This window comes from Pyxicephalus adspersus, chromosome 8 (genome assembly GCF_032062135.1).
Source record: "Pyxicephalus adspersus chromosome 8, UCB_Pads_2.0, whole genome shotgun sequence".
Taxonomy (NCBI): Eukaryota; Metazoa; Chordata; class Amphibia; order Anura; family Pyxicephalidae; genus Pyxicephalus; species Pyxicephalus adspersus.
Window position 1 is genome coordinate 56,074,744 of NC_092865.1, and position 25,660 is coordinate 56,100,403.

At 40.0% G+C, this 25,660-nt stretch overlaps 1 protein-coding gene across 1 annotated transcript in view; it reads left to right on the top strand.

The window, feature by feature from the left end:
- EOGT (EGF domain specific O-linked N-acetylglucosamine transferase) overlaps positions 1 to 19,811 on the top strand; it is a gene marked incomplete at its 5' end in the record, with an annotated part of 23,241 nt that extends 3,430 nt beyond the window's left edge. Inside the window, 10 exon segments of the mRNA XM_072420784.1 lie at positions 2,101 to 2,207; positions 2,653 to 2,756; positions 5,996 to 6,088; positions 6,769 to 6,840; positions 6,950 to 7,036; positions 8,952 to 9,023; positions 11,399 to 11,460; positions 13,405 to 13,524; positions 16,426 to 16,528; positions 18,017 to 19,811. Of these exon segments, the coding sequence (XP_072276885.1) occupies positions 2,101 to 2,207; positions 2,653 to 2,756; positions 5,996 to 6,088; positions 6,769 to 6,840; positions 6,950 to 7,036; positions 8,952 to 9,023; positions 11,399 to 11,460; positions 13,405 to 13,524; positions 16,426 to 16,528; positions 18,017 to 18,163 (967 nt within the window).
- Positions 19,812 to 25,660: the final 5,849 nt, after the last annotated feature.

Sequence of the window (25,660 nt, forward strand, 5' to 3'; positions counted from 1 at the left end):
GAACAAACACAGAATAAAATATTTAAATGGTGTGTATTTCTGTCCATCCAGTCCTTAAATCTACATATTCTGTGTGTGGGGGCAGGAGACTTGATTTCTTTTTGCAGCAGTTAACTAACACTTACAGGTCTTGCCCCTCCCCCTGCCTGTGATGGACAGTGAAGAGAGATAAGCCCATCAGATGATAGCTATAGCACAACTGATATGCACCTGTATTTGCTTCTCTCTGTTCAAGCCTTAACTTTGCTGTACAGTGGATTGCAAGAGGCTGATTCAAATTCAATCATATTCAAATATGAAAGCTTCTTGCATTACTTACAAAGTACAGATCTGCATTATTTTTATTTTTTATATCTGTGTATAGTTCAGCTTCAATAAAAAACCTTGATGAAGAGAAATATATGCATAAACCATTCCTGAAAATGTCACCCACTGGCTTCAATATATTCTGATGTAATGATCCAGAACAAGCATGTGGATCAGGACTCCTGGCTTTACTCCAGCTTCACTTGCTGCATGCTTGTTCTGATTAAATGATTTACAGGGTTGAAGCCATAGGAAGCCCGGCAACTACAATTCACAGAAAGATCAGCATTGGTAGTCTCCGTATTTCTCTCTGCACAGGTCCCCTCATATTATGATCGGTGAGGTTATCCCATAGGAAGCCATTTTTGTACATTTGGATGACACAATGGTTTCCTCTTGGCATGTTGGAACCTGGCAGGGAGCCATGATGGTTTATCAGACATAACAGAGCTGGAGAGATTTGATTCCAAGACTGGAGAGTCTAGAGACGCATGAGATCACAGATTCCTGAAAATGCTTGAATGCATTTATAGAAACGTGGGAAGTTTCCTGCAGATACAAGCAGTGCAAAGACTTGGTAAACTACAATAGTTAAAGAGAACCTGTCTGTAGGGCAAAGAAATGGAATCTTGGGAAGTTCTGATACAAGCATAAAGTACAGTGATACAGTTGCAGGTATCAATTAAAAGTATTTGGTTCACAAACCTAAAGCAACCCCAAAAAAACAAATGTTGGCTGTTCAGAAAGGCTGTGACACTTCCATGTTTCAGTGAATACCAGTAAATACTACTTTTCATTTTTGGTTCATCGCTGCCTTACTTGCCAAATGGAATCTGTAGCAGATAGAACGATGCAGCCAAGCTTTGGCAATATGAGGAAGTGTCAAGAGTTTTGCATGCCAAAAGCCCACCATTAAACTGTGTCTGAAGGGTTGCAGCAGGCATTACATACATACGTTTAAAGTGCACCTGTCATAGGAAAATTATGGAGGCTGGTGTGTCTTTATTGGAGTTCTGGTTGTCTGCTTGTCATACCGATGCCTTATCTTTAATTGTTTTGCTACTGTTGACCTGATGATAATATTGACTTGAAGCACATAAAGATAAGACATTTTAATGCTAACACCTATTTACAGCACCCTTATGTTGGGTGAGAGACTCTAAAGCCATGTTTCTCAACCAGGGTTCCTCCAGAGGTTGTTAGAGGTTTCTTGAAAAATGAGCAATTGATGCCTCTCAGTCAGTTAACCTAACAACCAATATTTTTTTGGCAATCTGTAGGGGTGATATTCTTGCCACTGGCAAGCAATGTAAGAGGGATTTTCCCCATCGACCACCATCCTGTGTATATAGTAATTACAATAGGGGTTCTCTGAAGACCTGAAAGTTATTTTAAGGGTACCACCATGTTAAAAACATTGATAAAGGCTGCTCTAAAATGTTGAACCCAGACACAGCAAGGCATAACTTATTTATAGGAGTAGAGACCGGCACTACAATTATTGCCCAGATGCCATTCTTGTTACCCACCCTTGCATCATACCTCCACCACTCTAAGTCTTCAGGACTCTGCCAAAGGACTCTTCATAAAGCCATTGGAAATTGTCCATATCAGCAAAGGAGCAATTATAGATCCTGAAGAAGGAAGAAATATTATCTGGTCTGTCATGTGGCTGTACATAGAGATACAAATTTGTAGGGTGTAGATTAGAATTTTTCCATTGCCTCAGGTCTAAACCTTAACACATGCTTTACACATCAATACTTTAACGTTTTCCTTTCCTTGCATCTCCAGGTTTGCAGAATTGCAGACATACAGCTCTTTAACCTTCAGACCTTTAGAGGATGGACACTGTGACATTGTAATAGAAAAACCAACGTATTTCATGAAGTTGGATGCAGGTAATTACACCTGGAGGCAAATGTCATGAATACTATTTATTAGATCTTAAATATTGTAAATTTTATTCTTATAGCCCATATACATGGGTGTCATAAATGAACCAGTTTTTGGATTATGACTGTAGATTTGTTGGACTAAATGTCTCCATACACACAAATACACAAGTGTTAGCTTTGCCTTGTTCATCAACAGAATGTGATCAGCAGAGTCTTCCAGGTCTCAAATGCTGCCAAAATTGGGTGGGGCTCAGAGAGTCCTCCAAAGTACTTTTAGGCTAAATTATGAAATTAAGTCATTGTCTTATAATGAATTCCCCAGATGAGCTCTCATAAACATTGGCTCAGCATGCAGAATGGAAGCAATTTCATGACTTGCCTGGAAATAGTGACAACACAAAATCTAAAATAAGTAACCCTTTATATTGTATTTATTCTTTTATTTTAGGTGTAAATATGTATCACCACTTTTGTGATTTTGCCAATCTTTATATAACACAACACGTGAACAACTCCTTCAATACCGATGTCCAGATTGTCATGTGGGACACGGTAAGTAGCTGTATCTGGGAAAAGTTAAAATGCTGCGTGTGAGTGAAACTTACCTCTGTGCTTTCATTCCTACTATCTGGTGTTGGGTAATGTAGATTTTTTTGTGTTCTGCAGATTAGTGGATTACCTAAATGAGAGTAATTTTTGTCAATTTTGAAGTTTGCATATATTAGGCCCTTTCTGGTTCATTTTCCCATCTGCTTCATGCTTGCAAATCAAATGTTTTATTTTAACTTTTCTGTATTTTTTTTCTTTATACTCTAATATAGACCTAGTGTAGTGTCATCACTTTTTCTTCTCTGTGCAGTGTGGGCAGAATATGGCCGTTGGAAGGGGTTGGCTCGGTCCTGTACATAGGCAATCAGTGAACCAGCTCTTAGGAGGAGTTTGCATTCTCGCGCTGCAATGCAAGTGTGTTAGGGTGTCATTAGGAATCAATGGCACATCAATGCGTGTATGGTGCATTACCATGCCTTGTGAAATTCTAACACAGTGCAAACAAGCCCTTAAAACCATGCCATGAGCATGCAGTATGGTTTTTTAAAAAGCATAGGAGTTTGCTTTGAATTTGTGCATTGTACAATGCTGAATTCCAGCTGCAATTCCAGCTGCAAAAAATTAATAGGTAATTGTGCAAAAAGAAAAATGTTGGGAAAGCATAACCAGTCAAAGTCACATGGGCTGCACTTTTCTTGTTCTCCTCCAATCCCAAAATTCCAAAGAAGATTTCATAGGAAGTACAGAGGTGCACATTTATTGTACTGCAAGTATACCAAAGAGTGGATAGCGAAATCAGCAATTGGGCTTTTGTCATCCATTTCCATAAAATGCAGACAGTACCTTGTCTTCTTTATAGCTAAAGCCAAGCATTTGGTGCTCACAAAAAGGAACATGTCTTTGTTGAAGAGAGTGGTAAATAAGAGGCGCTATTTTAGGAATTCATATTTGTAAAAGTTAGGCTCCGCAGATCATATCGTTCCCTCCCACGGGCTCCGCAGATCATATCGTTCCCTCCCACAGGCTCCGCAGATCATATCGTTCCCTCCCACGGGCTCCACAGATCATACCGTTCCCCCCACGGGCTCCGCAGATCATACCGTTCCCCCCACGGGCTCCGCAGATCATATTGTTCCCCCCACGGGCTCCGCAGATCATATTGTTCCCCCCACGGGCTCCGCAGATCATATCGTTCCCCCCACGGGCTCCGCAGATCATATCGTTCCCCCCACGGGCTCCGCAGATCATATCGTTCCCACCACGGGCTCCGCAGATCATATCGTTCCCCGCACAGGCTCCGCACAGATCATATCATTTAAATGAATGAGTCTTGTTGCATACATTTACAAATACATTTAAAGCCCCTCTGATGTGTCATGGCAATTTTGCAAAGTTCCCTAACTCTCAAAGTATCTGAATCCCTAGTCTGTGAAAAATATAGTCAATGGACTCCATCAGGGGGACAAGCACTGCTGGGGCAAAGGGGCATAGCTTGTCACATAACAGGAACTAGATCAACAAGGAACTTCATGACAAAAGCAGCAGGTACAACTTTAATGAAAACTTCAGGTTTAAGAAGATTAAAAACTTTTAATATCACATTAAAATCAAAGCTTATAGAAGATTTTAGCGTGTTTGCATATCCCCACAACAATAAACATTTTTTGTTTCTTGGATCCTTTACAAGTATAGTAGTCACAGCTAATAATAGGGCTAAAAATATATTTTTTTGCAGCCCCCTTTTTCTTTTATTACCAGTTCTCACAGTGAGTCTCTTGGGACCCAGTGTGCGGGTGGAGGGAGGTCCGGCAGGATATAGAGGGATCTTATCACCAGCAACCAGTTGGTTCAGTGACGAGGAAGGATATCCTCCCACTCAACCTGTTGGGTTCCATGCCAGATTGTATCAAAAGGACTGATTGTGATTTACACTCGGCTGCAATCTCCTGAATTATTGAGGTGTGTAGCCCGGTCTGCATCCTGACTGGCTGTTGTGTGGGAGATACAATGACCACTATAGCAACGGAGCATGCTATTGTCATCCGCTAATGGCCATCAACTCCCACTCCTATACAAGCAGCACGCCGCTTTGTTTGAGCTGCCACCCCACTTCAAAACTGATCTTCTCCTGCTCAGACAGTTTAATGTGCTGTCACATTTCCACATCTGTCATCTGTTTGTTATGATAATTAATGTTATTGCCTGCCATAATAAGATCACATGATATATAGATACATTTAACTTCTTGCAGCAGTCAAGCATAACTTTTTTTTGCTAACTTTAAGTAATTAGCCAATAGATTGTATGAAAAGGATACGTCTATACAGTGTATCTCTGCAATACATGCACAGTTTTCTATGTTTTATTTCTTAGAAATGCTGCAAGTCCAAAAAATATCTGTCTACAAGAGCCATATCAACAATTTCTTAAATCACAGCATCCTTTGTGTTTTTAAGATCTGTGTAGTGATCCACAACTACTGTTGTGCAGGAGCTTCTTGTAATACAGACCAGTCACTGCTGCTTCCTCTGCGGCTGGTCTTGTACCCACCCCCCAGTTTTCTGCCAGCTTGTAGTGGGAAGACCTTTGGGATTCCCCCACCTACACTCTCTACATTGGCTATATGCAGCCCTATACCAGAGTTTCTTGGAAAGCCTTGTCTGGGTGTTGAAAAGGAATTTAGTTCAGGATTAAAATACTTTCTGCCTATTTAATAATTTATTTTAAAGAATCTGTCTGTTCCCAGGATATAGCTTTAAAGTGGAACTAAAGTTCCGTTTTTAACAATGCTACCAGACACGTCTTTAGTGCAGAAAGGGACTTACTTGCTTATCTCTATCTTCTAAAATTAAAAAAGCTGAGCTGTGTATGGGGAGATGTCAGGATGTGCCCGTTTTTTTGGTGTTCCCCCTGGCTGCCAAGACTAAATCAACTACCGCATGGAGGAGTTAGGTTATCCCAGCCTGGCCAATCAGGATGGTCAAAGATCGGAAGAGAAAAAAAAATATGGCGGCACCTAGGTCAGAATGGGGAAAGGTGAGTGCATTCAAAAAAATCTATCTGGAACATAAGGGTATTTTTATTGTAGAAGGGACATCACCTGTCCCTTTCTCCAATAAAGGACCTGCTTGATCACAATTTTTTATTTTTAGACTTTAGTTCCATTTTAAAATTAAGTCTGCTTTTTACAAATGCTTGTGTATGTTATATGGTAAATAAATATTCCTATTTCCTGATTATAGAGTTTCTATGGCTATGGAGATTTGTTCAGTGAGACGTGGAAAGCATTTACTGACCATGAAGTCATCCACTTGAAGGAATATGATTCCAAAACGGTAAATGAAAATTCAGCAACTGATCGATAAGCTCTATCTCTTTCTTGTTAGGATATTAGAGTAAAAGATACAGATTGTCTGAAAGTTCTTCTTCTCCCAGCCTTAGGCTGCATACACACTCGTGATCATTTCCAGCGACAAAAGAGGGACAGATAAAGGAATGAGCGATGTACACACAGCTCTGATCTATGGAGAGGGGAGGGGGGAGATCAAGTGGGGAGATCAAGCGAGCGGCACCCTGCTGTGCTCTTCTCCCTTGACTTGTATTTTGGTTATTTACTGGTGGCCGTTCATGAACCCTTCAGGACGGATCCATGAACAACGTTGGTGGCCTCTGTACATATGTCAAATTCTCGCCCGAGACAAACTCGACCGCTTATATTGGGTGAGACTCCATCTGACCTCTGTACAATAGCCTAAGTGCTTCCAATCAGGGTTGATATCAGATTCAGATATTGGCACTAGTTGCATATAAAAAATACAATAAATATTTTTTTAATGAATACGTACCTGCAATAATTTGCCTATTTGTAATATAGCCGTTTCAATTTAATAAAGCATCACCGTATGTAAATCTTTAAAGCATGTTCTGTTATCACGGGGTGCCATTTCTGGTATATGTTCCCTGTATCCATCTATTTAATGAAAAGATACCTATTTCACATTGTCTTCTCTTTCAGGTTTGCTTTAAGGATGCCGTGTTCTCACTTCTCCCAAGAATGAGATACGGGCTGTTTTACAACACACCTCTGGTAAGCCCATTATCACGAGACATGAAAGATGACCGCGCAATATTATTTGAAGACCGAAGATTTGGTGCTTTATAACTGTTGTAAATCTGGACGGGTTTTGTTTTTTTAGATTTCACATTGCCAGGGCACCGGATTGTTCCGAGCCTTTTCCCAACACGTGCTTCACCGGCTGAAGATTTCCCAGGAAATGTTAAAGGTGAGCTGTAAATCCGAGGGAGACCGCTGTTTCTGGACATGGGATGAATTCTGCTGTTTAAAGCCCTCTGTATTACAAGAATTTATTATGCTAGTATATCATAGGCATATACATTTATTCATGGAGTTCTGATAATATATATATATATAATTATATATTTCATTATAGAGCTTCAGGATCGGCAGGGATAAATAGAAAGTCAGGGAGTTGTTTTCGAAATGTATACCTTATAAAAAATGATATGGGAAATAAAGAATGTATATACACACATGGCTTGCCCCAAAAAAATCTTATAAAAAGTTCCAAGCCTGTAGGGGCAGCATTATGAGCTGGGGTGCCTGTAGGGATAGGGTTATTGTCTAGTGTGTTGTGGAGGGTGCATTATGAGCTGTGGGGGCAGTGGTATGGTTTGGGGTGCCTGTGGGGGCAGTGCTATAATCAGGGGAGCCTGTAGGAGCAGTGTTGTGATTTGGGTTGCTTGTGGGGACAGTGCTATGATCTGGGGGGTGTCTGTGGGGCAGTGGTATGGTCTAAGGGTGACTTTGGTGGTAGCGGTATGAACTGGGGTGCCTGTGGATGGTACGTTATGATCTAAGAGTGCACATGGGGCAGCAATATGATCTAAGGGTGCCTGTGGGGGAATGCGTATGGTCTGGGGTGCCTGTGGGGCTGTAGTATGATCTGAGGAGCCTGGGGAGGCAGTGTTATGAACTTGGAAGCCTGTTGGAGCAGTGTTATATTCTGGGGTGCCCGTGGGACAGTGTCATGACCATACCCCTTGCCTGTGGGGGTAAGGGGTATGGTCCTGGGGTGCCTGTGGAGGGTGTGCTATGATGTAACGGTGCAAGTGGGGCAGCAGTATGATCCAAGATTGCCTGTGGGGGAAGGGGTGTAGTCTGGGGTGTCTGTGGGGGCAGCGTTATAGTCTGGGTAGCCTGTGGGGGCAGCATTATGATCTGAGGTGTCTGTGAGGGCAGTGTTATTTTATGGGGTGCCTGTAGGGGTAGGGGTATAGTCTCGGGTGCCTGTGGAGGGTGCATTATGATCTAAGGGTGCCTGTGGAGGCAGTGTTCTGATCTGGGGAGCCTGTGAGGGAAATGTTATGATCTAGGGTTGCTTCAGCTGGTCATATCTTGGTTCTGCAATGTTATGTACCCAAAATATGAGGACACCTAATCAGTTGTCGTCATTTTTTATTGGACACATAACATAACATCCCCTGTAAATACTGAATAACCAGATTTTTTCCATCATCAATACGAGATCTTGGCAAAAAATTAATTCAACTCTGGACAGAAAAATAGATTTTGATCAACATGATACCAGGGCGAATGCTTGTCATAATCAAAGTATAGTAAAGAGGAACTAAACCTAAAATCCCCCAAAACACAAAACATACACTTACCTTCAATCCCCCAGGTTAGCCCGATCCATCCGGCATCTGTCTTTGGGCCGCCGCCATCTTCTACCCAGGTGCGAGATCGAGTGATGTAGGTTGGAAAAAAACACCTAGGCAATCGAGAAGAAGGGGGCAGTGCTGCTTTAATAATAAACTTTTTTTCTGGCCAAGCTGTGTACATACAGTATACATTCATCAGAGTCCTGAAAGTCATGCACGTGTTGCTCAATGTACAATTCCACAATTGGCTAGGATGAATGAAAAGTATAAGTTACATCAGCCTGGTATCAAGCCCAAAGCCGAAAAATTTCCTGACATTTGATAAATACTACATATATGTGTGTGGATCCTGGCCCTCAAGATCTGGATTCGGACAGCCCTGATATACATATATTCATGTCGAAAGGAAATCATGTTATATATTGTAGATATTGATCTATATTCAGTTTTATTTTATCTGAATCATTTTCCTAATTAAACCCCATGTAACACTGAATGGTTTCATTTTGGCTGTAGGAGGAAAACATCCTCAGAGTCACCATCCTTACACGTAGCACAGAGTTCCGAAGAATATTAAACTTGGACAAGGTATGAGTAGATATTTTTTTTTGTTTTGGGCAGTTTTGATTGAACCTAATTACCATTGAAACCCTGGCTTCTGTAGGGTAAAAGTCTGGCCCATCTTGTTTAAAGTGACAATGAGATGTCCAATAGAGATTATTGAGATAGGGAAGAGACAATTCTCACCCTTTTGGAAATCGGTTAAATTAGTTTATTGGAGAACCCCAGATTTAGGTAATCCCGATGGTGATAAAAGCTATGTGAAGGCAATTGCGCAGTATGTGTTGTATTACTGATTATTCTCTTTACCATTTGCTGAATGGAATTGTTACTTTAAGGGATTTATGTTGTACCTTTTTGGCAAAGCACCAAAACAAGAAACACAATTGTGCTTTTTCTTATAACCACAACGCACAAACGTTATGTTCCATGAGTTGTGGTGTGCAGCAGTGCATCTGCATAGGCTGACTTACCTTAACCATGAATGGCAACTCACTAGGACACATAACAAACATTGATATGTATTTGGTGTGAACGGGCCAATATTTCTGCTTTAGACATTACTCATAAGAATATTCCTAATAAAAAATATTTAGCTCTGCCTTTAGGGATTATATGATATTGTTTGGAGTATCGTTCTTTCTTTTTTGCTGGCTTTTTTTTGGATACATTATAGCTGGTAATTTTTCTAAAGAGAAATGTTCTATTCTCATTCAGTTTAAATAATTGGATAATAACATGCATGGTCAACCAAAAACAATGGAATTCCAACTTTCTTGTTTCATTGGTATAAAGGTCCATTCACACCAGTGCACTGTGGTAACTCGCATGGCTCCACGACACACCCTTTCTCCAACCTTAAATTGCCGGATGCTGTGCCTTGTGGTGCTCTGATTAAAACAGTTCATTATCATTTTTTGGTGCAGTTTGGTCAAGTTTGCAGCCCTTCTTAATATTTGGCACAATGCAGAAGACCCGTCTGGCCTAATTGGGCCTTTATACTGTGCAAGTAAAGGATTTATGGCATCAAGTACACGCAGAATGGTACAGCTCTCCCTCCCTTCTCAGACAGCTGGAAGTTCCCAGAGGGGGTTTTTCTCTTTCCATTAGTAATGGCTGGCTTCGGGCGGACAGATCATCAGACAGGAGTGTCAGGGTGGGGTAGGAGGCTTGGGCTAGCAGACACGGAGTGCCTTGTTTTGCCAGCACATTCCAGCAGAATTTAGAGACTTTTAATTCAGAACATTCCCATCTACAGTCATTCAGTGTTTCAGTCTGATTCTATAATTCAGCTCGTACCCACAAAAGCGTTACCATTGGCACAAACAAGATATTAAAGTGAAATTCCAAAATTTTTTTTTTTTTTATTCTCTTTTTGTATTTTGCTTTCTTTAGCAGCTGCTCAGTCAGGTATGGCTTCAATTTGCTGTCATTGTCCTGATACTTCATTGTTAGGGTGTCATAGCAGGAGGCCTATCTGCAGTCAGGGCCTTCCAAAAACACCCCTGAACCCCCCTTGGTGATATATACCTAGGTGTAAATAGCCCCAGGCATAAATGAATTCACTATATACCCTCAGCCACAATTACATACAGTATACGGCCACAAGGGCAACACAATTCAAAGTAATATAATTCTTCACATTCAAAATTCTTTAGTAACTTCCTATCCCCCTTGGAAGAAGCCGTGCAAAACGAAATTCATTTGATTATGCTGTCTAAAAAGATAAATGCAATTTGCTCTGACTCATTGCTTTATGTAAAAGTATTTGGCAGGCAGGCATTGATTACTCTTCTTCTGGCCTATATAACACCCTAGAACGATTATTCACATTTTATTAAAACTCTCCAGCAACTCTTAGTGCAATGCTTAGTGCATTGATGGGTTTTGATATCTTTGTTGTACATTTTGTTTTGTTTTAGGTGTTTATATGGTGAGTGTATGTGCACCCCATTTCCTGCACCCAGGGTTGTGACATTGTAAATGATATTTTTTTGATTATTTAGGGTAAAGGTAATATGTTGGCACTTTATAATTGAAGTTTATTAGTAAAAATATTAATACATTTGTAGTGTTTTCCCCATAATTTCAATTAAGCTGGGTGAAAAGAAGCTGTAGGTAGGTAATGGCCCCTGTATTGTGACCCAACTTTTCAGAAACAGCTGGATGGTTATTGAAAGTTCAATGGGTTCCTCTATGTTAAAAACATTTAGAAAGGCTGCTTTCATATTCCAATATTTTTCTTGAAAGCAGAAAGGTAGTTTATGAAAGGTCACTCTGCGATTTTTAATATTAAGTTGGCAGCAGAGAGCTGATGTACACCCAGTAGAGGATGGTGGTAATTCTCCTATCATTCTACAAAACATACCAAAAACACTTTCTCTAATTTTCTGTCTCTCTAGTTGGTTGGAGCATTGAAGACTGTTCCACTCTACCAAGTTAATGTTGTGGACTACAAGTACAGGTATGTGAACTGAAAGTGTAACTGATCATCTTCATTGCACTGACAACAGAAATATAAGTAAAAATGTAGTTTATACTTATACAGGTAGTCCCGGGGTTACATACGAGAAAGGCGACTGTAGGTTTGTTCTTAAGTTGAATTTGTATGTAAGTCAGAACACATACATAATTTTAATAAATGCAGTTAGGACAGATGTTTGCCTCAACATATTTTTAGGCATTGAGGTGTCAGTTACTGTATAAAATCCTTACTGTGAGTTAATCACAAACAAAGCAAGAAAAACTTTATGGAGCCTAGACATTCAATAACATCTGGAGCAAGCTGTGCTTGGTCATTAAAGAGTTACAAGATACTACAGATCAGCTCAGTCTTTAAGATCACCCATAACCTCAGCTGTGTTTAGCAAAAGATTTCTTCTGCAAGTCATGCAAGCCGCCCTTATCCAGTCTCCATCTTGCACATGAGAGAAGGGAAACCCTGTTCGTATCTAGGAGTTGTCCGTATGTTGGATTTCCTTAATCCAGGGACTACCTATTTAGTATATTTAATCTGTTTACATTTTTTTTATATTAATATTATATACTACAGCAGGGGTGCACACACTTTTTTGGCTTGAGAGCTACTTTTAAAATGACCAAGTCAAAATGATCTACCAACAATAAAAACTTGAACTTAATAACTTCTGTGCGCGGTAGAGTTTATTTTAAGGCAGGGCTCCGCGATCTACTCGCGCTGCCTTTGTGATCTACTGGTAGATCACGATCCACCTGTTGGGCACCCCTGTTCTACAGCTTCTCACTTTTTTATAAGCAAATATGAATTTTACATTCTTGTACACAGATTTGAAGATTTCCTAGTAAGCACACATATTTATAAAGCATTGAATGTGACTTTCACCAATCATTGGTGGTGAAGCATATACTGCCATTTGAAACTCGTGCTCCTGAAAGATTCATCTGCACGGAACACTTGACTAATATTTTATTCACTGCTTTATAAATACATCACTCATTCTCTGCTTTCCTTCCCTCCTGAACAGACATCCTGTGGAATTGGCTTTGTAGTTCTTATGGAAATCCTATAGCAAGCACATATATTGGTTATTGTAATGTAGCGTTTTTTTGGGAGAGAAATTTAAATTGGACACAACAAAAGGGAAATGCGTTTTGGGTTCCATGCCAATATTTTGATGGGGTCACAAATGTAGGGGGGGGGCTGACTATATGAAAAACCTCTCAATCGACTCCTGAAAAAAGTAGACTGGTTTCATGAAACACGTTGAGCAAGAAAAAAATTAAGATGGACATTTTAAATGTTTTTTTTTTGATACATGATTGTATAGGTATTAAAATACAAATATTGCTGATCTTTTAATTAAAACTATATGAGAACATTTGCCTTAAAAGTTCTGAGTTGTTTGATGGAATAAACTTGGCACATTTGTTTTTGGGATGTGGCAAAGATTAAAATAATTGTTAGAAACTGTCTATATTTTTTTTTATATATATCATTCCCTGCTTTATGAATGAGTTCGTTACACACTTTATATGGGGACACAGTGCCATCTACAGGTGTCCATCAACAAGGCACAAAAGAATATATAAGAGCAAGTGACCCATCATAACCAACCCAGAAGTTCAAAAGACCTGTAAAACAGTGGACGGTGGGTGGGGGGGTAGGGGGAGGGGAGATAGCAGACTGAGCCTATGTGATTTTTCCTCTTTTAAAATGTTTTAAATGTGCTTCTATCAGTTGTTGTGCAATACATTGAACACAGTATGATCTGAAATGCACATTCTTGTTTCCATATACAATGTAAGTAAGTAACTGCATTGTACCCAAAAAACTGTACCAGTACCATTTCTTAATGTTACACTTTATATGGAAGTTCAATCCAATTTTTCATTGTAGAAATCATTGTCTGTGTTTCTTTTTTATTCTTAGATCTATTGGATTCCTTGAACAATTGAGGATCACACACAATTCGGATATATTTATTGGGATGCACGGGGCTGGGCTGACACATCTGCTGTTTTTACCAGACTGGGCTGTTGTCTTTGAGCTGTAAGTGTTATTTCTGTGTTGATAAAAAAATGTATGGCATGTAAAGAATGTAAAGGCAGATTTACTTACCCCAAAACAACATTTTTGTGTCAGTTTGACTTTGCATCTAAAAAAATAGAAATATGATTTTTGTATGATATGTTCTGTCCATATTTGTGGATGACTCTTCACTTTATAAGCTTTTATTAGTCCACCTTCTGACCAACTTTCCGAGGTGTCATCCAATCAGAGCAGAGCCTGGGGAATGGCCCATCTGCTTTGCATGCTGGTAAGAGATCACATGCTTTCCCATACCAGGAAGTATGGGGTATTTGCAATGGTTTCAACATAACAGGTGGGGGTGAAAGCATGGGTGGATGGGGTAGTGGGCTAATTAGAGACTTATTTTGTCCTGATTGTGTTGCTGCCGTGGGCAATGATCATTAGGGAAATACAATCTGTTTACTCTACATGCATAGCTCCCTTTCAGGTGCCACTATTGATTGATGTGCTCATTTTATTCCATGTGTAAAAGGGAACCATATGTATACTCAGCCAACAACATGTGATTAACTTGGTGGGCCACAGGTTTTTCTTTTACAAATTATGAATGGAGGACAGAAAGATTATTAAATATAAGTGAGGCAAGAAGAGCAATTAAATTTTACTTGAAAAAAACAGTTTGTCTTTGACAGTTCTGATCAGCCCAAACCAGAAATAAATGCAGTTCCAGGAGATGCCACTAGGTTTCACCCAAGTATAAACCAAGATTATTCTTCTAATGGCATATTCAGGTAAAAAAAATGTCTGTTTCTACTTAAGTATATACGGGGCATACTCTTTCATGTCTATTGCTAAATTTTATGCATGTTTGGACACACGCATGATATTCATGTGTACCCATAGATTCCGCCTTATTCCTGGAACTTATACATGTTGTCATTCGAGCTCTAAATTCCTTAGACTGACAGAAAGTCTCTGCTGAGACTGCAATACATTTCTGCATATTGGCTTTAGATTTCTATAGAAACCAAAGCTCACTGCAAAGGTTACAATCTGACCATGTCCTTTAGATTTACCAACACTAAGCAATATGAAGATGTACTCCAAGTATCCATTTAATTTGTGTCCAATCAAACAAACCCTTTGCACTACCTAGTTGTTGGTAAATCTAAAGATTGTACAGTCGAATTGTTTAACGTGTGGTGTGGGCTTTGAAGTGACAACAAGCCATTGCTGAGATTGTGATTCATGTGCTCCATTGCATATGGAATAGATTAGCCAGCTGACCAAAATAAACTTTTCAAGGTCTGAGATTAGATGACCTTATATATTATTTTGATTCTATAAATTCATATAATGATAATATACATTCTGCAATGACGCGGAACAAGTCTACATTGCCTCATGTAGATAGCGATAATGAAGGCGTGGACCCCAAATATGTAAGTGTTTGGTCTAGAAAAGCATAGAGCGTTCTGGATATTTATAAGTAGACTTGCTACATTGCCACTTTAGAATATAAGGATTCTTTCTGCATTTCCCTTTCAAAAAAATCTTTTTAGCATTCTCCATGTATTCATATTTCTAAAATTGTCCCAATGTGACATCTTGCAGAGGAATGTCCGATACATATTTATAGATTTCTAAAATAAAGCTGAAAGTTAGGTTCCCACGAGCTTTGTGCACAGGGTCGGTCCGGCACCCAGGCATACCAGATCTGTCTACGTGCATGTGAAGATGATTGGGATAATCCTCCGGCAATATTAACATTGACAGGGCTCTTTCTCCTATAGCGATTCCTGTAATTGTGACGTGGTACAGGTAGAATTTTACACCATAAATCTTGTTTTCTGGCCATTTTTGCTGATAAGGATTGGAATAGATAAATTTAGTCTAGGTCAAGAGATTCTGTGTGGAATTATTACCCTTTACCTAGTAGACCATAACAGGACCCCCAGTCTATTGGTGGATTTCATTAGGAATGATCATACACTGCAAGGCCTGAGCTTTGTGATCACCTGGCTATCACATCTGTATGAGCTTGTTGGACATACTTGGGGTACATGGTGTCCTAATATGGAGTTGCCACCCTCTTTGGCTAAAGGGCCTTTGTGAGGTCAGCCATTAATTTTGGATGAGAACATCTTGCCTTCAATTAAAGTGTTGCTATTTACAACAAAGGTGGTCAAAGGGATTTAAGGGTGAATTGTTTCAAAGATAAAGTTTTGCCCTATACATGGAATTAGGAAATTCAAATGACACTCCTTCACTTGGATGTGTCATTATGTAGGAAAATTTACCATGGCGTGGTCCTCTTGGTGAACAATCAAGCGGGCTCTGTTTTTGTCTGGAAAGAGCCAGCTCTTCTTGATAACAACTGGACCTGGGAACCCAACCCACTAGCATTCCTCTGATTACCGTGTGGATTAAAGCCAGGGAGGCAATGGACTGCAGTACACATATCTAGCAAATGGAACATTCCAGATAGGGGATGCATTTACATTTCTTAACTACAAGAGAAGGCAAAGAATAATCGCATTTTGCTTTATGTAAGGTTATTCTTCAGGGTCAAGGCTTCGAGTAGGCCCCCTGTGTCCCTCCAAACCAAACTCATCAAACCATGTCTTTACTGAGCTGGCTTTGTGCCAGTAGTCACAAGTACACAACTATTTAAAATGACTTTTTAGACTGCTCCATTAACAGTGCCTTTTACTGGATACACTTGAACTTAAAATCTGCAGATGTATCTGTATACCTTAGACCATATAACGTATATAAAAAGGGTGAGATAAGGGGAGGGGGTGAAGGCATGAATATGAGAGCTTCCATTGCTGACTTGTGTTGAATTGAGCATGCTCAAAATTAATCCTTTACCTCTCATAGGCTGGGCAGTAATATGAACAATATGAATTTTTCCAGGTATAACTGTGAAGATGAGAGGTGCTACTTGGACTTAGCAAGGCTTCGAGGAGTTCACTACATGACGTGGGAGAAGGCCAACAAGGTTTTTCCTCAAGATAAGGTAAACCTTGGATTGATTATAAGGTTTGGAAATGATATTTTGATTATGCTTGATCCAAATATTGACCAATGCAGAGGAGTTAGAGGTGATACAGAAATGGAGAAAACATCTCTCTAGATCTCTGTAATAGTTATCTATGCAGGAGTAAAATCTTAACACAGATTCTTACCCTACTCCCTGATGGGGGAACAGGTAACTTCTGGAAGGGGTATCCATCAGTACACCCAAAGGTAAATGCAATGCGCGGCTTGCATTTACCACCATGGGGCTTTTGCTGAATATCTCATGGCTAAATCTACCTGTTGGCAGTACCCCACTTTTGTCCACAGCTACCTATCCTGGTGGTTCCTAGCTATCCTAGTGCGCATTACAGGGTCAAATACCAAAGCCCCTCAGTCCCCAGAGATATACAAAAACATTGTGGCTCGTTTATTTGTTACACTCAATCAGAAGCACAAAAAACTTCATTAATGTGAGGTCTGGACTGGGCAGCGTCTGTCAAACCCTAGAGGAACCCCTTGGTTTTGTCGCCTAGCTCCAGAACTGGCCTTAGGCAAAAACAGGAAACTATAGTTTAAACATAAAAAAATGCAGGCTGGTAAGTTGTTCATTGCAGAAGGAACAGGTGATGCCCCTTCTGCAATAAAACATACTTACCTGCCTGTTTGAAAGCTTTTTTAATGAGCATGCGCAGCTCAGTGTACAGTTGTGCCATATCTGACTTCCAGGAATGTAACTCCATCAGGGGTTATGTCCCAGCCTGGGTATGTAGGATGGCCCAGGACAAGAACCTAGAGGAGGACCAGGTAAAGATGCCAGGATGGAGCAAGAGGGGCGAGTGTACTTAAGAAATTGGGAATAGGCAGGTAAGTTTATTCTGTTGCAGATGGGGCATTGCCTGTCTCTTCTGCAGTAAAGAATGTCTATGCTCCCTATTTTTTACTTTTGATGTTTAGTGCTAGAACAAAACTCGCCTCTCCTTGCTCCTTTTAATGACATCCTAATCTTTAATCCTTCTCTGAGTTTTTGAGCTTCAGTCATATGGATTGGCCAGATCAGAATGACGTTAATTTATTCCTTGTACCCATATATGCCAGAATTGACACTGACTCACCCATGCACATTTAACAAATGATCATAAGCATTATTGTCCCTGGCTCAGTGTTAGCGATCAGAAGACGCCAAAAACTTTCATCCGGTATCCAAAAGTTGTCGTTCCACTTTGCGTTTTTGCATGTAAAACTCCATTGCCCTCTCCTCTGCCATTGATTGGTCACACATTGATGGCTTTGTAGAGAGCAAAGGAAAATTAATTGGTCATTAGTTCAACCTGTCAATAATTCCCCTTGTGCCCCATACACAAAAACGATCAATAGATCCTGGGGGCTTTAAATGAAAGCTTTTTCTGTGCTCGGATTGACTTATTTAACTTGTCTCAGTCCCAAAAAAAAAAACTTGCCATATGATGAAATTTGTTTATCTCATTAGGGACATCACCCGACTTTAGGGGAGCATCCGAAATTCACCAACTACTCCTTTGATGTTGAAGAATTCATGCGCCTTGTCGGCTCAGCTGCGGCTCACGTATCCCGTCACCCGAAGTGGCCATTTCGAAGATCTCACGATGAACTTTGATAATTTGTGGTCCAGATCCAATGTAGAATCTTTCCACCTTTTTACAGAACAAAATAGTTTTATTCAATGATAATTTATTTATTTATTGTTATTATTTTTTTTTTTGTGATGAAAATTTTTAATAGAAAAATAATAGAATTTTGTACCCATCATGCATTGCTTTCAGCACCTTACTATGGCTCACTCACCCATCCGGAACTTAAGCTGTCAGTGACATGAAATGCCTTCTGGATGTCGTGTTGTAGTCGGTTAAAAAGGTTTTATCGCATGAGTGGAGTCTGATAAGGGGCTTAAAATAAAATACAGCAGCACCGTGTGGTGTTAGAGGAAGCAGGGGTTTTAGAGATCAGAGGAGGCACAAAAATTATAATATTTTAAGGGAAATAATTCCATAGAGTAGGACTCGAGCAGACATAAAACACTTACATTTATGAAGCTCTGTATTAATAAACCATTCAATCTGTTCCACCTGTACAGCAGAGCTCAGAATGGCATTGGGAGGAGCAGGACTGGCAGCCAATTAGAAGTTCTACATGCAGATGTGTTACAAGCTGATAGGAGGAGACCGCAGAGGACCCTGTTTCTGTATTTTTCTGTCCACTCAGAAGGCTTGGATACTATAGGACAGGGCTGTAAATCTCTGAAATTCAAATCCCTCAGTCGGTAAAGCAGCATCTGTGTATTTGTTTTTTTTTTTGCCTGGAGTTCAGCTTTTTATTTATTTTATACATTTCAAACTGATTTTTGTACATCAATATTTCTACTTTACATTTAAACAGTAAATAAGGGGGCATCCATGAATTTTCTAATAAGAGAATACAGTGGAAAATATAGGCTTTCAGGAACTTTCTCTGATTGAAACCTCAGAATTATATGAAGGAAAGTGGGAGGGCTCTGTGCTGTGATTTCACTCACGCGTGTATATTTCATGTTGAGCTACTGAGTGCTGTAAACAGTAGACTTTTTCATCAGGAGGTAGGGAAAAGCTTGAAAAGATGAAAAAGTGGCAAAGAGTGCCACCTGTTGGTTGCAAATAAAAATTCAAAATAATAATGTGCTTCATTGCAATTTTAGTGTTGAGCTTTTACTGCTATTTGAGGCTCCTTTAGGGAGAATTCTCCTCAGTGATTGGGGACAACTGTGAGTGAAGCCTTTTTTGTCCTGTCCATAAAAAATAAAGTAAGGGAGTATATGCAAATAGCAAAATACAGTAAAGGGAGACCATATGGGAGTTTTAGAGAGCACAATTTTTGTATTTTTTGATTTTTTTTTTAACTTGTAATTGTATTTAAAGTGATTTGTATACACCTTGGGCTCTATTTGTAAATTATTCCCCCAGTCAATTCCTCTGAAATTTGCTGGTGGTGAATATATTGGTCTTATTTTTTTCTACCAGTCTCCAGTTAAACAATGACTCTGCCACCTAGTGGCCAAAAGTGCACAGATGTCATAATAGGAAATGAATAGAAAAGAAATTTATGGGTGAATTGAAAAGGGAATAATTTATTAATACAGCCCCTTGTGTTATTTTTTTCAGATCAAAAACATTTTGTGATTGGTGAATGAAGGCAAGATTATCAGTGTTATATTTATCTTAGACTTGACTGCATTTGATCATAAATAAATTAAAGGCTTGCAATAAAATATATTTACTGATTGTTCACCATCTTTCCGGGAAAAAAGCTGACCTGTGCATGCTAGGTATCCCAGCATCATCTGGGGCTGACAGGACTGAATTAACTCCCATACATGTGCGTGGGTTTTGCGTCATTAAAGCCCAGCCAATCGAGATGGCCAAAGATCTGATACCTGGAAGAAGAACGGATGAAGATTATGGTGCCCTGGAAAAAGTTTTTGCAGCCATTTGCAGAGGCATTTGCAAACAGATATTTTCAGTGTGGTATTTGACATACCAAAGGAGTCAATACTCAATAAATGTAATCCAAGGCTGTCCTCTGCAGTATTTATTTTTTACCACTAGATGTCATTAGTCTGACATCTTAGCATCATTCTAACATTATCCAGAGCCCAGGCTGTCAAGGACTCACCCCAGCCTGTTAAATGGGTGGTGCAAGTAGAAGCATCACAATAATGAGCTTGTCTTTAATGTAATGACAAATAGAAATTGCATTCATTTGTGTTCCTTCTCTTTCTTTGTGTTCATTCCTCTTCAGTTTAGATTTAGGCTTTTCATAAGCAGCTCCCCTAAGATGTTACGTTAATGTAATTTATTTTTTTGCTTGCCTTTGTTGTGTAGACATCCAATAGCCCTGAGTGTCACTATCATTAATATGATGCCAGCAGCTCCAACTCCTAACACTCTATATTTCTTCCTTTTTTGATTCCTGCAGAATATTGGTGGCTTTGGATTGAATTTTTTTGGATAAGGGATAAACCTTAACAATTGGGTTGTGGTGGAGTATAAGGAATAATCCACATTAAGATCTGTCACCCCCCCAGGACAAGCACAGCATTTCCGCCCCCACCTGCCTGTGGCCCCTGGAGTAAAGTCATTTCACAGCGCCTGTCGGAGTTCTTAATGTCTAAAAAGCCTTCACGCTTCCCAATTTCCCAGCAGGCCCTGTGAAGCCATGACAGATTGTGGTCAGCCAGCAACCTGATTCATTCTCTCTTATTTCCCAGCATTTTCCTGCACTGTCTCACCCTGGGAGTTCCCTCTCCTGATCAATCATGCATCCTCTGTTCGGGGACGTAGATCGGTGGCTGGCACCGGCTTCATGAAAACCAGGTCAGCAGAAAATACAGCGTGTACCTCTGGTGAGCATCCATCAATGCCTGGCTTTAATCATTCACCTTTTTTTTTTATCTTCCATCTTTTTGTACAGGTTTTCTTTTTGTATTCTTAAGAAGCCATTTCTGTCCTGGACAGGTTTGTACATGAAAGGAACCTGTCCAAACAGATGGCTGACCTCTCCTTCTAGAAATGCCAATGGCATGGCGGTAGTCATGTAGTCATGTCGCGTAGTCATATGACCAAAAGTACTCAAGAACTATGGCAACTTTTATAAAGAAGGGGCAGTGTGATTATTGATTGCCAAATTTTCAAAATCTACTCACCATTATAATGTCAGATTGATAATATGAAAAAAAGAGCAATCAGATTTGATAAGGGATCCTGCTCTTTGATTGTCATACCGAAATTTAAACCAAAGTGGTGATCAGAAATGCCATTCATTTGCTTGGAGTAGGTAATCCGAAAGAGGTGTATCTAGTCTACACATTTCAATTTACTCTTGACTTTAACTTTAACTTTAAACTGTAACTTTACTCTAAAAAAAAGTAGCAATTGCGGCAAGTTTTGACGTTTGAAACAAACACCAGTGATTGCCATTATGACCATGGTATTGCCCATTGAAAACGTGTTGAAATCATGAAGGTTAAAGCAGAACCAGGCTGCAACAATCTATTTCAATCCATAGCTGTTTGCTGCAGTACCTCTTATCCAGCACTAGATGTCCTTAGTCTGACATTTACCATAAATCAATCCCTTTCTTGTGAGTCCTGGGTGTCAGGAGCTGTTAGGGGACAGAGAATGAATATGTAACACAGTGGCAATCCCATCTACAGGTCACTTTATCCTATTGTTTCTCAACCAGGGTTCCTCCAGAGGTTGCTAGTGGCTCCTTGAGCAATTTGTGCGCCTCAGGTCAATTTAAGTTACAACAATGATCTTTTTGGCTACATGTAAGGTTCATTCTTCCCAATGACCACTGCACTATTAAACTGTGAGCTGTGGATATAATATTTATAGCAGGGGTACCCCATGACATGAAAGTTATTTCAAAGATTCTCCCATGTCAAAAATGAGAAACACTGCTAGCCCATTGACTGATTACTTGTGCTGCTTCTATTCCTCCCAGGCTAAGCTTTGGTTTACAGGGTCAGCAAGGGACTGATGACAGGTAAAACACTGGTATGTACACAAATAAATGGCCACCAAATATGTCAACCTTTAACTTGCATAAGCTTGGGAGTTGATGCAAAAATTCCAATGGCAAAAGTGTTAGCTACCATTTGAGTCCATTCCCCGAATCTTCAAAGCATAGGCACTATGTGTTATATAGTACAAGATATGAATTGTAAGGACACAGCAAGTGTGCAGAGAATATATTTCTATACTTTTACCACTGAAAGCATTTCTTGTTTTTGTTTATTTCACTTATTTCACTTTTTCTGGTGACCTTGCTTAGGCTGAGATGATGTCGTTAGTTTGCTGCAACAAAAGGAAACATTTCCTAAGTCTTCTTTTTCCCAATAATCAAATTTCAACATTGTAATTTTGTAGCAAGTCGCTGATCTGAGTAAAGCTGTGTACACACGTGCAATTCTTGTCGTTGGAAAGGATCTTTCACGATCCTTTCCAACGACAAAGGACTACACGATGCATGAATGGTGCTGTACATACAGCACCGTTCTGCTCTATGGAGAGGGGAGGGGGAGAGCGACGGAGCGGCACCCTTGCATTAGGATCGCTCGTCGTCCATCATCGTTCGTGGATCCGCCAGGACGGATCCACGGACGATGAACGACGCCGACTGTACACACGCCAGATTCTCGCCCGATATCTGGCCGATGCCGATTATCGGGCGAGAAATGTCTGACGTGTGTACGCAGCTTAAGAAGAATGAGGACGCAGCCACAAACTACAAAGACAACAGGATTTACATGATTGTGTCCTATCTCAGCCAAATTCCCAATTTAGGAAGTTAATGCTGACCCTGGATGATGCCTGAGCAAACCTGTCACTCTTTTGGAGAAGAAGCAGAAGAAGGCATTGGGCCTGATTCTCCAAGGCTGGATTTATTCAGTGAACCTGGGTGATCCAGCAAACCTTAAATTGGTTTCTTAAAAGTAATTTGCTGTTTGTTACCAAATGTTTTTAATCCTGGACCAGATTCATTCCAGGTTTGCTGTATTACCCAGCTTCACTGATGAAAGTGTATCCTCTCCAGCCTTGGAGAGTTTTAATAAATCAGGCCCTTTGTCGGAGGAAGCACTGAACAGTTAATACATACCTGTAAGATGTTCTTTTCTGGGTTCAAATGTGGATGGTTCCAAAATCACAGGCTTGCGTTTCAAACCATACACATGCATCTTATCAGTTTGTAAATTTGGCTTCAGAAAGCACACAAAGGATTTTTATTTTTGTAAATTCATTCTAAAGTGCGTGATTTTCAACTTCATAATTCACCGGAGCACCCTTCTTCCTTCCGCACTTTTTATGAACGTCAAGAAAATGCACCAATTAGCAAAGACGTTGTCCTAAAAAGCCATTTCGTGGAAGTGATGGCCCATTCTTGTGCATTCCAGATGGCGATATCACCCTGGTTATTAGAGCGAGCGCTCAGAGCGAAGAGAATAAAATCTTTCATTAGACTTTTAAAGTGAGTGAGATCTCTCCCAGAAAGAGATGATTCTCAGATTTTCTTAGCGGGAGGTCGGGCAATGAGTTTTCTACCTGCACAACCTTATGCTGACTTGTCTTCTGTGGAATATCAAATGTGAGGTTAATCTTTGGTATTAAATGCCAGCCTAGCTGGGTGCATTGCAAGCTGTATCCATCTGGGTTAGTGGCATTTTTATTACTTTCACTGTATGAAAACTTTGAAATACACTCCGTATGTATCTAACTATCTATCCATCCATCCTAAACATTTAACTCCTATGATACATTTAAATTCGGGATCCCCAAACATGGGGCATGGTACACAAAGCATGGTAGGAAAGGTCTTTGCTTTCGAATCCCGAATCCTTTCCCCTGAATAGACTTCTAGACATTGTAAATTATTCCTTTACAAATGGTTTGCATTGACACTCCAACGCAATACCAAATATGTGTTACCAGGTCATTATTAACATGAAAATCCTAGGTGCATACATGCAAGCATATGCATGGAGGGAGATTTTTTTTAGATTTTATTATTTTACCTTTATACTATTACAATAGTTTTGATTCCTATTTTAAATAAGTCATGTGACAGTTCTCCATTCACTCCCTTAGGCTCTTCATTCATACCCTAGATTCTCCATTTATTCCCCTAGACCAGGGGTGTCAAACTCAAATACACAGAGGGCCAAAATTAAAAACTTAGACAAAGTCGCAGGCCAACCTTGAAATATTTTGAAAAAACTGAGTAAATTTTTCCTTCTCATTAGATATAAACCCTTTTCTTATGGCAACAAAAAGGTTTTGCTTCACATTCAACCTGGAATAATCTTATAGGCATATAAAAAACTCTTCTCTATTTGTAGCCTTCTGAGTTCAATTTCAATGGTAAACTTTTTGCACAGGCTAACAATAATATTAACACATTTTCTTCTATGAAAATCCAACTATTCAAGTCTATGCCTTGGAGTAGCAAGAAAAAGCAGAGGGGGAGTGCTGAAAATGCCAGACGCTGCCAATGCGGAGCTTAATCTTATGAGTGGGCCGCCACTGAAACTCCCTCTTCATTGAAATACTGCTGCTACTAAAATTTCCGGAATTATTTGCCTCTATAAAACAGTCCAATGCGGGGCCACGCATAGGCAGAGAGTCCGCTGGTCAATAGACTCGAAACATGCCAGAAATTGTAGTAGAGGCACTATTTCAATGCAGTGGGGGGCCAGCTGCAGTTCATATTTAGGATTCCTTTGGGGGACAAAAAAGGCCAGATTTGGCACCCGGGCCAGAGTTTGACGCCCCTGCCCTAGGCTTTCCATTCACTTTCCTGGCCTCTACATCCACTCTCCTAAGCTCTCCTTTTTCTCCCCTAGGTTTAATATTCATTCCCCTAGGCTCTCCATTCACTACTATAGGCCCTCTTTTAATTTCCCTAGGCTCTCAATTCACTCCCCTAGGTTCATTATCCATTCCTCTAGGCCCCCTAGATTTTACTAATTTTACATTATTATTATCACAATGGTGTTGATTCCTATATTAAATAAGTCATGTGACAGTTCTCCATTCACTACCCTAAGCTCTTCATTCACTTCCTAGACTCTCCATTCATTCCGGTAGGCTCTTAGTCCACTCCCCTAGGCTCTCCATTCACTCCTTTAGGCTCTCGATTCACTCCCATAGGCTCTCGATTCACTCCCATAGGCTCTCGATTCACTCCCCAAGGCTCTCTATTCACACCACTAGGCTCTCTATTCACTCTCATAGGCTCTCTGTTCATTCCCCTAGGCACTCCATTTACTCCCCTAGGTTCTCCATTCACTCCCCTCGGCTCTTCATTCCCCTAGGCTCTCCTTTTCAGTGATCAATATGAAAATGCTATGAAAGTTTAGGGAGAGGTCACTGGCATAGCAAATGCATGATGAAATCTAAAAATTCCAGCATCGCAGGATTTGTAAGAAGTCAATGTATAGAGCAAAATGAATGACCAACAACTAGGAATAAAAATTCTTTTTATCGATGTCTGATAAGTGGAAGTTGAAATCTGATTTTGAATCTGGTTCCTATCAGTTTCTCTATTTTGCACACTGCTCCGG